This window comes from Paralichthys olivaceus, chromosome 24 (genome assembly GCF_024713975.1).
Source record: "Paralichthys olivaceus isolate ysfri-2021 chromosome 24, ASM2471397v2, whole genome shotgun sequence".
NCBI lineage: Eukaryota > Metazoa > Chordata > Actinopteri > Pleuronectiformes > Paralichthyidae > Paralichthys > Paralichthys olivaceus.
In genome coordinates, this window is record NC_091116.1 from 274,750 (window position 1) to 291,142 (window position 16,393).

The window sequence follows — 16,393 nt, forward strand, 5'->3', positions numbered from 1 at the left end:
TTCAGATAAACGGAGCGAATTTTATTTCTCCATTGAATATATTACTCTTCCATAGGAGTCAGACATTAAAGTAAAAAAACACAGAACATATACTCAAAACAAATTCCAGTTCGTGTCACCGATCAACAGCAGTTGATCAATCAAGCAGAGCTGAAGCAATTTTTCAGTGTCTTTAAATAAAAAACACCATTGGGCTGATATCTGATATCCAATGTGCTCGGACCACTTACTCTGTCTTAATGTGGTGATGGGGAATTTTAAACTTTATACATTAATGAAAACAGTAGAAATAACATTTCAGAGACAAAATGCCCTGTGGTCATATACAAAACAACTGGAATAAAAACATAAAAAAACAGATATTGAACATCGATTGTTTTTGAATGTTTTTGGTGCAAGTGCTGATTAATTTGTTCATTGATCGCATACCAATCATATTTCAATGCGGCATTTCACCTTTTCTTAGATTCTCTTCCATACATCCGTTATCTGCAGTGCCTTTCCATCCAATCGCTGATTATAAGTAGTAGAATTCATCATAAAAGCGAGCGAAGACAGTTCACTATCACAAGGCACCTAATGTAAAGCAGCTACGAGGATTTCTAGCAGCAACAAGGCTTTGGTTCATATGAGAACTATTAAAAGTCGAGTACAAAACGATTTCTAATCCGTCTCATGATGGACGTGTAGACAGATGGATGGACAGACCGATGGAGGAAGCGGGTGATGAGGAGCACGGATGGAGGTGAGAAAACGTCCACGTCGCTTCAGCAGAATGAGAGAAAGGTAGAAAAAGAGGAGAGATAGCTAGAAAGAAAGACAGAGAGGATACGTTTTCAAACAGGAAACCAGAATGTGAAGGTAGAAAGTGTCATTCCCTCTGTAAGTCCATCTTTAAGAGCCTTTAAGAGCATGAACAGTCTATACCTCATTAATTAAAAGTAGTGTGATGACAACCAAACTGAATTTCTACATATTTCCCTCCATAATCATTTATTAGATGAATGTGCTTATAGTGAGGTTTAGAGGTGTGATTCAACCTGAAGCCAGGCTACATGTGTTCACCCGTTTTGTCTTTGTGCTAATCTAAGCTAACCAGCCGCTGGTGGTGCCATAAATGTTTCTATATTGTGTCGCTCTTTTCATCTCAAAAGGTGTAAACACCTCATTCAGGCAAACGTTACAAAGACCGAGCAAGTCCAAGTCTGAATGAGAAGTCACGCTGAAAACACAGCATTGTTTTCTGTTTTACTCTATACGAGGAACAGAGGTTTTAGTGACTGTACGCTGAATTGTGGACATGAAACTGCCTTTAAAAGAAAGTATGAGACAGTGGGATCACAATAAAGACCACTATGGTAATATATTCAATAAACTGTGTCATATTTTGTACATAAAACTGTATTCGTTTAATTTTATAATTTTGTTTCTACATGTTGGATTGCATGATCTTGTTTTTTCTTATTGTTTGTGAAAATTCTATGATGTGTGGGTTGTGTATGACAGAATACAAATAAATAAGACCTGGATGGAAGGGCTGGATGTGCGTCCTCCGTATTAAATGGCTAAACTTCTGATGAACATATCACAGAAATACAGCTTTAATATGAATCTAAGGCATCAAGAAGTTTGGAGCATGTGTCTAAAATGCGATGGACACAAAACTGGGAAAATCCAAATATCTCAAGAGAGTGAACACAAACATGATGCAGGCGAAGATGTTAACTAACGAGATTAGAGAGCTGCTCAGCGTCTGACCCGGACTATCCCCTTCTGCGCTCTTTGTATGTCAAAGTCAAACTCCGGGAAATGACCGCACCTAATTTTATGGATTTCATGTCTAAAAACAGCTTCGGTTAGAGGACGTCTAACTTTGTTTTCTCTTGTGGTTCTTTGGTTCAATATCTCTGGTATTTACATGATGACATTAAGGCATTAGGTTGAGACGAAGCCATTTCTACTGGATTCTATCAATAAAATAAATAATAAGGCATAAAAGACTTCAGCGTTTAATCTCTCAGCATTATAGATAAATATATGTTAAAGTGCTTCAAAGACGATGGGAGAAGGAATGAAAACAGCACAGACACTAACACGACCTCTAGCTATCAGCAAACACACAAGTATCTATCCCACCGGACACTCTACCTACACAAGAGTCTGCAAGTGCAGCTGAAGTTGGTCTTTCTCCCTTTAAGACACAATGAATCTAATAAATGAGGAGAAGACCAACTCAGATGCACTTTACAAACACTAACAGCTTCTGTACTGCACCCTTCCTTACAGCGCTGGAGGATCTGACCCCAGAGTCCTACGGAGTGTTTCGGGATAATAAGTTTGCACACAGGCAACACCAGTTAGTCCTATAGAGAGGAAGAACAGATGGACAGATGGACAGAGAGAGAGAGATGGCAGGAATTGAAGAAAAGAAAATGGTTGGTCAGAGAAAGCAAATGCTGAGAAAGCACCATCATCATCATCTGCAGAATCACAACACATCTAAATGAGTCATGTAAATCCCAGAAGTACATCTCAGCTGCCTGCTGTCAGCAGCACACAGGTGTAAAGGGCCAGTGTTCATATTTCCAGTCTCATATAATCAAAGTGTTTTGCCGTGACATCAGTACGCTGAGCCCTTTGCACGTCATGAGGCCCCCGTGGTTGGAGTCCTTTCCAGAGTCGTCCCATAGTGCTTTGCGCCACACTTGGCTAAGAAGTTCTAAAGGTTCACTGTAATCTCTAAGAGATGGATTACAGATGCTATAGCAACATGGTCCAGCTCAGTAACACTTAGTCACGTACTGTCCTCAGGGACATTTGTTCAGTTCAGCTCCAAATATATCCGATGTCAAAAATAAAGTACTAACGAGAAATAAATTAGACTGAGGTCTCAGGCCCCGCCTCGCCGTAGCCATGTCCCTGAATCATGTGGCGGGAGCCGTCTGTGAATCGGAGGAGTGGGGTGAAGGTGCTATAGTCTGGCTTTCTTTGCCAGCGTGTGAACATGACTTTCTTGTTAAAGGCTTCAGACCTTCGAGGGTGCGCAGCGCTCCTTTGTTGTCCCGAGCCTCGACGGTGGCCGCCAGCCTTGGGTGGGGCGTGGAGAGACGCCAGGGGGGTGAACTCTGACAGGTGGCCCTTATAGAGTTTATCAGCATTCTGCACAAGTGTGAAGATGCAGGAGACAGAGGGGAAGAGATGGATATAAAAGTAAAAAGAGATGTTACTTGTGGAGAGATCTCAGAGAGCAGGTGGAGGAGACACTTAGAGGAAACACTGTTATCTCAGCTGGCCAAAATTCAATCTGTTTTACAGGACACTGAAATGTCTGTACGGTCTCAGGCTGTTTTTTAAAGTTAGGGCCACTGCTGCACCTTTGAGGCTGCAGGGTGGACCATTCCTACATTTCCCTCGGGATCAATATAGTATCTATCTATTATTTTATGTTTTAACATGACTGTCACTGTGCACAAATCCAGATCGATTAAGAGTTTTTCCAGTTTAGGGTATTTGCTATGAACTTTAGCGAGGATCAGTGTGTCATCTCACAGGAATAGAAATCCTTGTCACAAGATTTAAACCTGTGATAACATAGTCTAACAATCATATATGTATGAACGTCCTTTTTTATTATATCAGTTTATTACTGATAGAGTACTGCATTAGCTTTAATCTAATTGTCCAGCTGTGATGATAATGTCACTCTTCACATTTGAGCATAAACATGAAAAAATAAACAAACACCATGTAACACCATGAACCAAACCATGCAAATGAAACACATGATGAATAAAACATGCATGAACGTTCAGTCCCACAGTGAGAAAACTTCCTCTGTAGCGATGTTGTGTCACTAGAGGGCAGCAGAGCTCCGTGTAAAGAGTGAAGAACAGGGTGTGAGAGTATTGTGCAATACCTGGAGAATCCTTGACTTTTGAGGCCTTACCAAGCGCTCGCAGACACAACCCACTGCAACTCATGTGTTAGTCAGCAATAACGTCCCCAAAGTCAAATGGGAGGAACCACAAACCACGGCAAAGTAAACCCCCATCACTGCAGGATGTTAAACTCACCCACCATTACCCAGTCCAACCATTAAACACACATACACACACAGAGAGCCGGGGCGTGTATTTTACCGTGCTGAAGCCCTCTAGGCTTCTGTGAGAGCTACTCCATCTATTAACGAGTCAGAACTCCGGTAGGCCATGGCCCTCTCAAACCCTTTTTTATCCCTTACCTTCTGTGGACACACACACATTCAGACATATTTGTGGTCTAACGAATAAAAATACATTTATTTCAACCTCAATGTTTAGCAAAAAATAAATTCTAAGAAGGTCAAGCGGCACATTTGCATTCACTTCCTTCACACCACAGACTCTTGTGGTGGCATGCAAACAGACGAGTTAACATGAGACTCACGTCATGCAAAAACAGTGGCAGGGAGAAAGTGACGGGACGAAGGGAAAAGGAAAATAAAGGGAAGCAGAAGGGTCACCTCCAGAGGGGGCTGGGTTAGAAACTGATTCTGCTGGAGGTCTGAGACAGCATAAAGATGGTGGAGGGCTCGGAGGCAAGGCAGCGACGTTTAGCCTGCCACGAGAACCAGAGGGAGGGATTCATCAAGGTGAGGAGGATGAGAGGGTGTGTGGAAAGAGGGAACAGGGAGAGGAGAGAAAAAGTCAAAGCCACATGATCAATTTATGAGATTTAAAAAGTTCTTATGAATAAAGTCTTTGCATTTGAACAGCTATGAGATGAAAAAGTCTGAGCCAAAGCAACAGGAATATCTTGACAGGTTTGGTTATGGGAAAAGGAGACGTTCGGGTTATAGAGGAAGAAATATAAAAAGGTTTTCAGGTCATCAGAAGACAATAGTTCACACCTCACTGCAAACAATTAGAAAACAAACAACACTCTCAACAGCTAAACAGGCCTGTTAGAAAGTCCCTATCTCTCCCTTCACCTGCAACTAAAACAACAGCTGTGCTTTTCATGAGCTCCTCTCGGACCAGATTCCAGAGCCTGGGAGTGGCTGATGTTTTGTTCCAACACTGAACAATACATTATTTTTAACTGACTAATAAATACCTGCTGTTTGCGCTTTACTTGATTTTAGAAACATTATTTTGTTGTGTGTACAGTATGCTGTCTTATTGCTGTCTCTTACCTCCCTCTCTTCTCCTTCCTGTGACACACGTGTTATATCTCCTTATATCTTCGCTGTGTTGTTTACAAGGTCATTTACAACAGGGCTCTTTGTTTAATCATCACATCCTTGCTGAACATTACTAACTCTCCATTAATAAAATCACACACACTCACACACAAGCTCTATGTACTTATCCGACATAGAAATAAAGAAGCACAAAAACAAAGAGAGGTGTACTGACTTACACCCAACAGAGCAGGGACGTAGCCAAAGCCAGCGTACATCTGCTGACCCACGTTCATCAGTTAGACATTTAACACATGACATTAGAACATTTAAAGATATTTAAAGAGATCTTATAATTCACTTTCTGTACAGTGAACCCCACTGTACAGAAAGTGAATTATAAGAAATGGAGTACCAATACAATGCTATGAATATTGATGGTATGTATTTAGGTTTACTACAGATGATACTTGCAACATGTTATGTGTACATACAAATGTACCCACCTGTATGCGTTCAGTAGTGGTGGGCCACAGCGCCCTCCAGATCACCTTCTTAACCACATCTGGCAACAGACTGGCTGTTATCAGCAGGATGATACTGAGCCAGGCCGGACCACTGGACAGCATCTGCATGAACACATAGTACATCCTCTGGTAGTTGAGGAAGGGCCTGGAGGAGGAGAGGAGAGGAGAGGAGAGGAGAGGAGAGGAGAGGAGAGGAGAGGAGAGGAGAGGAGAGGAGAGGAGAGGAGAGGAGAGGAGTGGAGAGATAGATTTAGTTCACTAATGTTTTAGGTGTGAAACCAACTAGTTCACTGACTTATTAAAATGTATGGCACTGGGAATACACAGGCTTTTACATATAAATAACCCAAATAAAGTCCAACTGAGCATTTGCACCAAATTTGAAGAAATTCCCTCAAAGCATTAATGACATATCATGTTCACCAGAATGGGACAGATGGACGGACAGCCTGGAAACATAATGTCTCCAGTCACTGGAGACATGTGAAAATATGTTGTCATAACCTACCAGATGATTCCTCCCCACAGCAGAGAGAAGACCACGAAGAAGGTCAGCGAGCCCCAGATGACAAAGTGGTTGATCCAGGTCCAGTAATGAGTATCTAGAGCCAACTACAACACACACATAACACCTGTCATCTTAAAGACACCAGTGACACTTGGGAGCGTCTGTGTGTGTGTGTGTGTAGATACTGTTTCCTCTATATGTGCACCTGTTTACCTTGAATGTGACAGTGAAGACGAGTACAGTGAAGACCAGCGTGCCAAATGTCCAGTTTCCAAACATCTACAGGAACAAAGGGACAAGAGGACATGTTACAGACGGAGGGATTTCATGATAAATCATCAGTAACTCATTTTGTTGTGTTGTTGCAACTCATAGTGTCGCACAATCAGCCAGAAACTGAGCAGATTTACAGCAAACAACAGCTTGAAAACCTTTATTCACCTGGATTTTGTGAATTATACTCAGGAGAAAGTCACAGGTTAATGCACTGAAAGCTCTGGTGTTAATCTCATACATGGAGATAAACTTTAGTGCAAATATTCAATGAGGAATCAATCAATCAAACAGATGGCAGGGAGTTCAGATAGCAGCATTCAGGTAGAGCATTAACATCAGATGACTGATGAATGGGAGACATGTTTGATGAGGTTTTTAAATGACTTTATGTGTTAATTAATGAGCTACATTGGCCATTAATAAATGAAAAAGATGAAGAACTTAATGACGATCGTGCCATTCTTGCAATGTACACTGAAAATGTTTTGGGTTTTTTTATTTCTGGGAACGACAGATAGTGAAACGTGTTCTTTTAAGCCAACACTTAAATAACATCATTCCTGAAAATGTGATAGTATTGGAGATAATATGCCAAAATCAAAAACAAGTGTCTCTAAATGTGTAAATATTATAAAAAAATTTCCAGAACATGTATTTCACAAGGCAGGACTCTTTAAAAAGGATGCAATGCAGTATTTAAATAAATGAATCATGACGTGAATAATGACACAACATTTAAAAACAAATAATTAGTTATATTTTGTGTCTTTACAAAATAAGCCTGTAAGTCAGGTGACAGCGATCTTCTACTCTGACCGTCAGCTAAGTGAGAATTAGATTAGACGGATGACTGAATGTCTCACATATCATGTAATGAAAGTAAAAGTGCAAATCTTTTTTTCTACTCTCATTTATCCTGTGATTCTAACACACACACACACACACACACACACACACACACACACACACACACACACACACACACACACACACACACACACACACAGTGTGGTTCTAGGAAAAGGCAGGACACTACACAGAAGCCTGCAGTTGTTGTTTCTGCATCAGGCACGAAGACAAGAGCTGAAGAGATGATGGGTGATCTGGGATCAGGCTACTTGACGGGACAAGAACAGTGAATTGAATAGTGAAACTACGGGCAGAGGTGACAGAGAGACAGGGACAGGCTTACCATCTGTGTGTTGGTTGTCATTAGCTGGGAAGGAGGAAAGAGAAGCAAAAAGAAAAAGCAACACAAAGGTAAGAGAAGAGGAAGAAAAAGAGGAGAAGGCCAGAAGAAGAAAATCATAATAAAATTAACAGTTTTGTTGCTGGAGAAGAGAAAAAAATTTGAGGCAAAACTCAAGTGAAATCAAGCAACTCAAAGCAGTCCAGAGGGTTTCTGGGAGAGTAAGGCCTCTTGAAAATGAAAGGACACAAACTGAGAACAGAGAGGAAGATGGTGGAAAACCTGCCATGCTGTCTATCATGTTTTGGATGTGAATGGAAAGTCTGTCAACTTTTATATAAAACTGTCAGTCCAATGAAATCATTCTTTACTCAAGGGAACACGTTAGATCAGAAGCCTGAAAACCTTTTCTGCAGTCAGATGCTGCAGAAAGTCACAGAGGAAGGTTGTTTTGTCCGTCGCAGAAACATTACATGCTGCATATTTGTCTTGAAACTTAGAACACAGAAAATATCTGGTATCTTAGACTCTAATTACTTGTTTGAATCTTAATGTTTCCTTGTGCTACAAGAAGCCACATATCAGATCACACTGTTAAATGAAGTGCGACTGAATAATCTGTGATACAGACCACTTTAAAATGTGGAGTATTAGGTCCATATTGAAGAAAAACCTTGTGTGATTTTGAGAATTAAGTCGGAACATTACAAGAATACAGTTGTTATTCAATTAGAAAACAGTCACAATATTACAACTTTATTCTTGTAATGTTATGACTTCATTATTGTATATTCAAATGTATTTCTCGTAATATTATGACCGTATTACTGTAATATTTAATATGCCCTAATATTCCTCCGTACTTTTTTTGCTCTAATCAAAGTAGACAGCAAAAGACAAATGAAAGGCAGAAAATTATAGATGTGGATGTGTTTCGAAAACACAGACAAAATGAAATAGAAAATTAAAAGCACAGTATTTTCTATAAAACTGTGCAGTCTACAGTTTAAAAAAAGTATATTTTATCCAAATTAAAAAAAGATCTCGACTATGAAGTGTCATAGACACAAGTGCTGTTACCTGTCCGTTGCTTGTGAAGGTGGTGTTGTCAAACAGAAAGTAAGCACCAAAGAACATCACTATGGCGTCATATACACCCAGGATGGTCCAATATATGAAGATGGGCCATCGCAGCAAAGAGTTCTTAGCAATATCTCTGAGAACATAAAACAACATAACAGTAAACATCATGAATTACTTTGACTATATTGACGACCTATCTACCTATATGAGTGATTACACACATTGATCAGGACGACATTAGCTGCCTTTAACTAGAAACGGGATACGGGATATTTTAATTTGATTCCTATGCACTGAGTGAAGAGTACATTACTGAGAGAGGCCCGTCGTAAAAACTGAAACACAACACGAGGCCCGTTATTTATCTACAGACAGAGAGAGACGAGGGAAAAGAAAGAACAAAGCCTGGGAGGAAAAATGCTTCATGTAGTCATGTGAAATCTGTTTTGCTTTTTCATTTTGATTGAGCTGTGACCAAAGGTAGAACTATTATAAATCTAAATATAAAATAACATTACTTTATACAATTATTGTCCGTTCTTTGTTTGGTCCCGACCTTCAGACTTTTCGAAAAGACTAAAAGAAGTGAAAGTGCCCTTAGAATGTCTGAAATGTTCTTTGTATGTGAAATAAACACTGAGCTCGTTACTTCTCTGGAATAATCAGACTGAGCTGCAGCATATTTTCAAATAAAACAAGCAGCTCATCATGTTGGAGGAGATCTGATCACTGAAACATCCAGAGAATTTCTATTTTTGGAAATATGTATTAATATGAGGGATTGTTTCCCAACAACAAACAGATGAATGTTAGATAGAGTTGATATAGCTGATGTTAGAGTCTTATTCACTGGAGTAGGACTCTCTGACATGATGATATGGACGTGGAGGAACCTGTAAGACAATGTTTCCACAGCTCACTCCTTCTGTGCTTTCCTGTATTCAGCAGAAGTTGTCATGGGGGGAGGGAACTCTGAATTTGCAAATTAAGACAAGAAAGAGGTATCAACACTGACCTATACAGCGATGGGTCCTTCTTCAGGATTTCTATGTTAATGTGCTGCTCTATGAGACTGTAGAGCAGAATGGGCAGCGAGGTGAAGCTGATGTTGTACAGAGTCAAGTAGGCTGTATCATACAGCGGCTGGAAATAAGTACAGAGAGAAACGTTTCAACCATTCATCCTTTCCGTATGTGTGTATGTGTGTGTGTGTGTGTGTGTGTGTGTGTGTGTTTGTCTACCTGTTGTGAGAAGCCACAGAAGAACTGGTAAAGGAACTGGGGGAAGATGAAGCAGACATTCTGGAAACAGATATAAAATAAATTAGAGAAGAAAAGCAGGCAAAATCAAAATGCAACTTTACACTAAGTTAAAAATAATTAAATGCAAAACTACTTTTCACAATCAAACACTGTTTCTACCTTGTAGAAGAAGTATTGCACTAGTTCGGAGATGCGTATGTAGTAATAGTGTCCGTGGACAAGCAGCATCTTCTTGAGGTGTTTGAACTTCGGAATGGCGTAGTCACTATTCCTCACAGCCTGACGACCTTCTTTACCCATAATACCTTGAGAGGCAGAGAGAGGTTTGTAATTTCCTGGTATTTCAGATTAACAAGTGGAGAGTAGAAACCGTAAAACCTTTAGAATCTGACCCGGAAAATATCCTGAACCCAGCTTTGCAGATATTTTACAGAGTTCATGTCTGAAAACGGCTATAGAGAAGCACGTTGCATCTGAGGCTGCATGATACAGTTAAACTGCCACTAACCAATGCCAACATGGGCTTCCAGGATCATGCTGACATCATTCGCTCCATCTCCAATCGCCAGTGTGATCGGATGCTCTTCAGAGGTTTTGATCATCTTCACGATCTAGAAAGAAAAAAAGTCACATCATACGTAGGAACTGGAAACCCTAAAAACAATACTTGTGCCAGGAGACGTCTCCGTACCTGTGCTTTCTGGAGCGGCGCCATTCGACAGCAGAGCACAGCGCTGCAGTTGCGGCAAATTTCTAGGAAGATCTCTTTGTAGTTCCCTGAGTTTGAGTCCTCCTGGCTGGGCCTCATCACCGCAGAGAGGGTGGCCCCGTCAATGATCAGACCAAAGTCAGTACAGTCACCTGATAAACTATACACGTACAAGATGAGTTAATAGTCATGGAAACGACGTACCAGACAGCTGTGAGGGACATCATATGGCTAAAACACAAACCCAGAGAAAGTGTCCCTGGTCATGCCTCCGTGCTGCATCAGGACCGTCCTCCTCAGGTCAAACAGGACGTCATGCAGGCTCTGCTCCTCTGTGCGCTTGGTGGTCAGCTCCAGGATCTGGGTGTTGCGATGGAAGAGCTTGCTTGCGTAGCAGGTTGCAGCCGCCGTCTCCATCTTATCGCCTGTCAGCACCCACACCTTCATGCCGGCCTTGTGGAGAGACTCGATGGTGTCCGCTGCTTGTTCCTGGAGCCTGTTGTGGAGGAAATAGAGAAAATCCCTCTTTCAATCCTGCACTATTACTACACAGAATCAAGAGTTAATGCTGAGCAGAGTTTGAAGTACAGTCTGAAGGCAAAGGGTACATTTCTATTCAATAAAATTCCACGTTTTAAAGAGATCCTCCACCTGTCCTCCACAGCGGTGGCTCCCAGGAGTATCAGGTCTTTCTCTATCATGTCATAGGCCTCAGCCAGTCGTTTGTCACGGTCCTGTAGCGCCAACTTGGCCCCGTTCAGCAAGTGGCAAAGCTCCTGGTACTGTTCAGGGCTCAAAGGCCTATAGGCAACACAAAGCGTCCGCAGACCCTCCTGGAGGAGATAGAAGATTCACACACAGTTAGACTGCTACAGCAAGGTGGACTTTAGTGATCTATTAATGTGAGTGTGTGGGCAGCAGCTGCTCTATTTATCTGACTTTAACCAGTAAATAACACCCACCACACATCCTTCTGTTTTCACTGACAACTATTCAATTTATCTGCAGCTGCAACCACGACATACAGCCTTACAGTGACATGGTTTCCATTACACATTTTGCAGTTTATTACTTTTTCTATCATATATATATATACTTCTCTTTAACGTGTCTGATTCCACCTCAGTTAATATGTGACATTTCCTGGAAATTCATACAATCAAATATGGGTTTATAGAACATCAACTGAAGGTTTTAGGGTGGGCTCTTAGTTCAAGTTGATTACCTTTACCTTAAGCTATGGAAAACTAAACTGTGGTACCCATGGAAACCGCTGTGGTCACGTGCCGTAGCTGTGGAAACTTTCAGGAGTGTTCCCGGAAAAAAAATGACTGTGTACGTTCCTGTGTGTGTGTTTGCTCTCACCACTGCGTTGCGCTCCACCCGAGCTCTAACCTGATCCACCTTGCCTGAGACAACCCGAGGGAAGATGGAGGAGTCCGCACCTTTGCAGAACAGATAGAGCTCACCTGCTCATACACACAAAAAGGGAAAGAGTGTGCAGGACAAAACGTAAATACATATGTTCAAATTATATACATACACACACACATATATATAACAGTTTGCTGTGTATTACCAGTGCCAGCTCTGACAATGACGCTCATCCTCCGTCTGACTGAGTCAAATGTTAAAACCTCCAGCAGCTCGAACCTGAGGAAAAAGTCACACAATCACAAACACTGCAACGACACTTGAAATAACAAGCAGATAAAACGTTGATGGTTGCTGAGGGTTAGAGGGGAAAACATTGTTAGAAGGGAACATTCACCTCTCAATCTCATCCTCCCTGTTCAAGATCTCCATGTGACTGTCTTTGAGTCTCAGATAGGTGAAACCGAGCCTATGACAAACAACAACAAACCGTTATTGAACCGAATGTGTGTAAGTCAGTGAAAAAGCCTGTGTGTGTGTGTGTGCACTCCACCTCTTCATTCCCTCCACCAGCGCCACCTCATCTGGTGATGAGGAGATGTAGAAGGAGGTGGACTTGCCCTGGTGGATTCCATGCTTGATCCCATCCACTGTCTCCTCCTCCTTCACCTGCACCGTGTGGCACAAACACAGCGCCCGGAAAAACAGCTCCTCATGCTCCTGGGTGGACGGCAAAACATTGTGTTACCCTGAAACACACACCCACGCATATTTACAACACATTCGAACTCGGGATGTGCTCACCCTGGCTCCGGGACCTGGCGATGTGTCGATCATGTCCATACCAACAGCACCAGGCATCACCTAGCAACGTTATGAAGCAGTTAAAGTTAAATATGTGCTGTACGTGACAATGACAGCAACAGAAAACAAAAGTGTATTTTGTATTAAAGCTCGCAGGGATGAAATACAGGCACACACTAATATGAGTTTGTGAGTAGTGTGTGATGACGAGCTTCCACATCAGTTGTTACCTGTCCATTACAGATGGCATGAGGCACATAAACGTGTCCGTCCACACAGCACTCAATGAACTCCATGTTGTTCTCTGTCAGAGTCCCAGTCTTGTCGGTAAACACATACTCCACCTGGAAAAAGAGCAGGTTAAATGTTGTGTTTGTCATGTAAAACATAACCCAGGCTCGTTTACATCCAAGATTTTAAATCTAATTGTTTAATTCTTGTGTTCAGAGTTTCTTGTTCAGACCAACTTTTCACATTTGTATCTCTCTCTCAATCTCCCCCTTATGTGTAATACAGTAATATTTGATTTTACTTAAGCTGCTCTCAGACATACACTGAATTTACCGAAATTTTCCTATAGTTTATTTTGCTCAGAGTTACGTTTGCTTCCCTACCTGTCCCAGCTCCTCGTTCAGGTCTGACGTGTTGACCACCGCTCGCTCCCCCAGCTCCTCATCAAACATCTCGTCGTCCCACATGATGAAATAGGAACCCAGGAACTTCTGCATCTCCACGGTGACGTACATGGAAACAGGGATGATGTAGTTGAAGAGAACCATGAAAGCCAGGAAGTCTGTGAACGCCCTGATCACCTGAGGATGAGAAGGATGAAGAGTGTGAGGAGGTGAGAAGGTGAGAAACAAAACACATTTGTGTTTGGACTGAAAGACTCACGATGTGCCTCTGCCTCTCTGTGTCCGTCCTCTCGTTGTACCACGGCTCGTCTCTGTTGGGATCGGCCTGCCACACGTACTTCAGGGCGGTGTTGATGAGGGCCTTGCTGATGAGAATGCACAGGTAGACCACCAGGTAGGCATTCATTGACCTGTAGGGGGAGACAACAAGCAGCTAATGACATATCTGTTCACAAACAGAAAACTGACATAACTTAAAAACACTCCATTATTTTGATGCAACAGAAGATCTGGGGGATTTTGTTGTTAATTAACAGGACAAACAATGCACATGATGCCAAATTATAACATTGAATGATGTAAAACAAAGCCAAGATACAAGGAAAATGCAATAATCCAAACTAGAGGAGAAGGATTCAAACAGACAGTGCGGTGTCGTCCCACAGGTACAGTGTGTTTGCATTGCAACACACAAGAATAAATACTTGGATACAGGCAGCAGCTGAGACGAGGCATTTACTCCCAGCCAAGTTCTTTTTGGAAAAAGGGAGACAAATACTATTCCAATGCATTAATCAGGCACACACTGTATCCAAGTGTAAATGTAATCCACCTACAGCCAGTCATATCTCTACAGGCCATCTGGCTACAAGATGCATACAGAGAGAAAGTGATCGAGTCAGTGTGAGCCACAGACTCACAAAGACCCACTGGAGAAATGAAGGGGTGAAAAGTGAACAGATGGATGGAGGGATGAGTAAAAACACAAATGAGGATACAAGCCTGTGTTCATTTGGGGGAAAAAGGATGTTTTGCATTGAGTTTGATGATAATTGATGCAAATAGGTTCTTCTCCAGAAGCAAATTATTTTATGTCTGTTAAAATTACAGACAGAAAGAAAGACAGGGAGAGAGAGCTTACTTTTCTACTGCAGAGCGCTTCTGAGACTTGGACTGGTAGTTGAGAGCCATCTTGGTTTCCATGCCAGTGTAGATGGCAACCGCTGAGAGGAGGAATAAGCAAATCATGAGCATTTAAGAAGTTCAGCAAAACCAAATAACATTTATTAAAGCTTTCAATCGCATGTATTCAGCAATGTTGGAATTCATGTTAACATTTGAGCTTCTGAGCAAACTTTCTCCACAAAAGAAGACAGCAAAATCCTGTTGAAAGCTGCAAAAAAGTAAGTGAGTAACCGTTAATTGTTATTTCAGGTGATTTTACCATAGATGTACTCTGTGTTCTTGAGTGTGGCCCCTCTGAGCAGCAGGTTCTCTGATCCTAAAGGCCTGCACACAGACATCAGTACAAGGATTACCTTAACAAGCATAACCCTTAAGTGTCTTATAAATAAGTAATCAAGCAAAGTTTCGATTCTATTTTATCATCTTCAAGTGAAAAAAATAACATAATCTAATTTATATTGATATGTGAGGGGTTCAGGTTACCTGGCCACTGGCTCGTTCTCCATGTAGATGTTGATACGTCCCACAAATCTGCACAGGACAAAGGTGAGAGTTCAGATATTTGTGTGGCACAACACAATTCGGAGAGTAAGCAAGTGTTTGTTTTGTACTGACTTGTACAGGTCTGGCTGTGGTTGTTCACATTCTATTGTGGCGTGAATGGAGTCCACCTCCTTTTCTGTGTTGTAAGCTTTGGTGTCCTGAACTGCATAGTATGTCTGAGAGGGGGAGGGAAGGTGAGCGAATCAAGACAAAGAGGGAGGAAGGGAAAGATGGGAGAAAAGAGGAGGAACCAAAAATTGAAGATAAAAAACAAGAGTGAGAGGATGATAGAGGGAGGCAGAGGAGGAGAGAGGGAGAGAGAATTAAAAAAATCCCTCTTCTTGAAAAAGTACCTTCACCTTGAATGTTGTGACACTTTTGAGCATTTTAGGCTTCAAGAAAAATCTGCAGCTGTAAATAAGTTGCATATAAAATCTGATAAATAAATACAGAGAGTAACAAAATAAAACAATGACAACTAGCAACCTTACAATGAATAAAATAAATGAAATATAAATCTGTCAGGCCGCACATTAACACACATACACACCTTGTGGCTGCTCTCCCCATCCAGACTAGCTGTTGTAACAAAGCAGGTCCCGTCATCTCGAGACGAGGCGAGAAGTATAAGGTCACAAGGAAAAGATTCATTTTCTTTCACTGAGACGACATCTCCAACCTGAGAAAGAGGAGTTCAATATTTATGAATAAATACACCGTCTTGTGTAAAACTCTGTAAACCATACAACTCAATGCAAATTGTTGTTACCTCCAGCAAGGAGGTTGCGTTTTGTAACTTTAACTTTAAATCTTAACTAATGAAAAGTTAAAGAAATAATTCTTAAGAGGTGATGAATAATTCACTCTTGTTCAGGATGACCCCCACTGTATGTTTGTCAAGGGGGAATAAAAACCAACCCCCTGGTCTTTGAGGATGACATGGCTCTGATCCCTTTAGTATTGCTAATGCAGTTTCTACTAATGCAGTTTGCCTAACAGGCCAACCTTCTGCTTCACCACCTGCAGGCCGCTCAGGCTCAGCCAACTGTTGTTTACATTTGTTCTCTCACACGACGTTTCATACAGTAACTCAGCTGAATATTTCTATGAATACGACTTTACTTAAAAAAGCTCAAT

At 41.5% G+C, this 16,393-nt stretch overlaps 1 protein-coding gene across 7 annotated transcripts in view; it reads right to left on the reverse strand.

Annotated features, from left to right (window-relative positions):
- The window catches only part of atp11a (ATPase phospholipid transporting 11A), a 36,450-nt gene continuing 20,057 nt past the window's right edge, over positions 1-16,393 (reverse strand). The window contains exons 6-33 of one of the 7 annotated variants that reach the window (XM_069520529.1): positions 15,807-15,935; positions 15,329-15,432; positions 15,197-15,244; positions 14,973-15,037; positions 14,670-14,751; positions 13,788-13,938; positions 13,508-13,705; positions 13,124-13,237; positions 12,894-12,953; positions 12,643-12,809; positions 12,487-12,558; positions 12,295-12,368; positions 12,081-12,184; positions 11,367-11,548; positions 10,960-11,211; positions 10,698-10,875; positions 10,515-10,617; positions 10,166-10,311; positions 9,986-10,045; positions 9,760-9,887; positions 8,742-8,877; positions 7,665-7,688; positions 6,410-6,475; positions 6,197-6,300; positions 5,668-5,833; positions 3,032-3,159; positions 2,285-2,363; positions 668-807 (exon numbers count right to left, since the gene is read on the reverse strand). In XM_069520529.1, coding sequence (XP_069376630.1) covers positions 2,312-2,363; positions 3,032-3,159; positions 5,668-5,833; positions 6,197-6,300; positions 6,410-6,475; positions 7,665-7,688; positions 8,742-8,877; positions 9,760-9,887; positions 9,986-10,045; positions 10,166-10,311; positions 10,515-10,617; positions 10,698-10,875; positions 10,960-11,211; positions 11,367-11,548; positions 12,081-12,184; positions 12,295-12,368; positions 12,487-12,558; positions 12,643-12,809; positions 12,894-12,953; positions 13,124-13,237; positions 13,508-13,705; positions 13,788-13,938; positions 14,670-14,751; positions 14,973-15,037; positions 15,197-15,244; positions 15,329-15,432; positions 15,807-15,935 — 3,093 coding nt within the window. In that variant the 3' untranslated portion in view covers positions 668-807; positions 2,285-2,311. Of the gene's footprint in view, positions 3,160-4,139; positions 4,244-4,501; positions 4,597-5,667; positions 5,834-6,196; positions 6,301-6,409; positions 6,476-7,664; positions 7,689-8,741; positions 8,878-9,759; positions 9,888-9,985; positions 10,046-10,165; positions 10,312-10,514; positions 10,618-10,697; positions 10,876-10,959; positions 11,212-11,366; positions 11,549-12,080; positions 12,185-12,294; positions 12,369-12,486; positions 12,559-12,642; positions 12,810-12,893; positions 12,954-13,123; positions 13,238-13,507; positions 13,706-13,787; positions 13,939-14,669; positions 14,752-14,972; positions 15,038-15,196; positions 15,245-15,328; positions 15,433-15,806; positions 15,936-16,393 lie in introns of all 7 variants that reach the window. The other 6 variants (XM_069520531.1, XM_069520530.1, XM_069520532.1 and 3 more) reach the window with 6 other exon arrangements.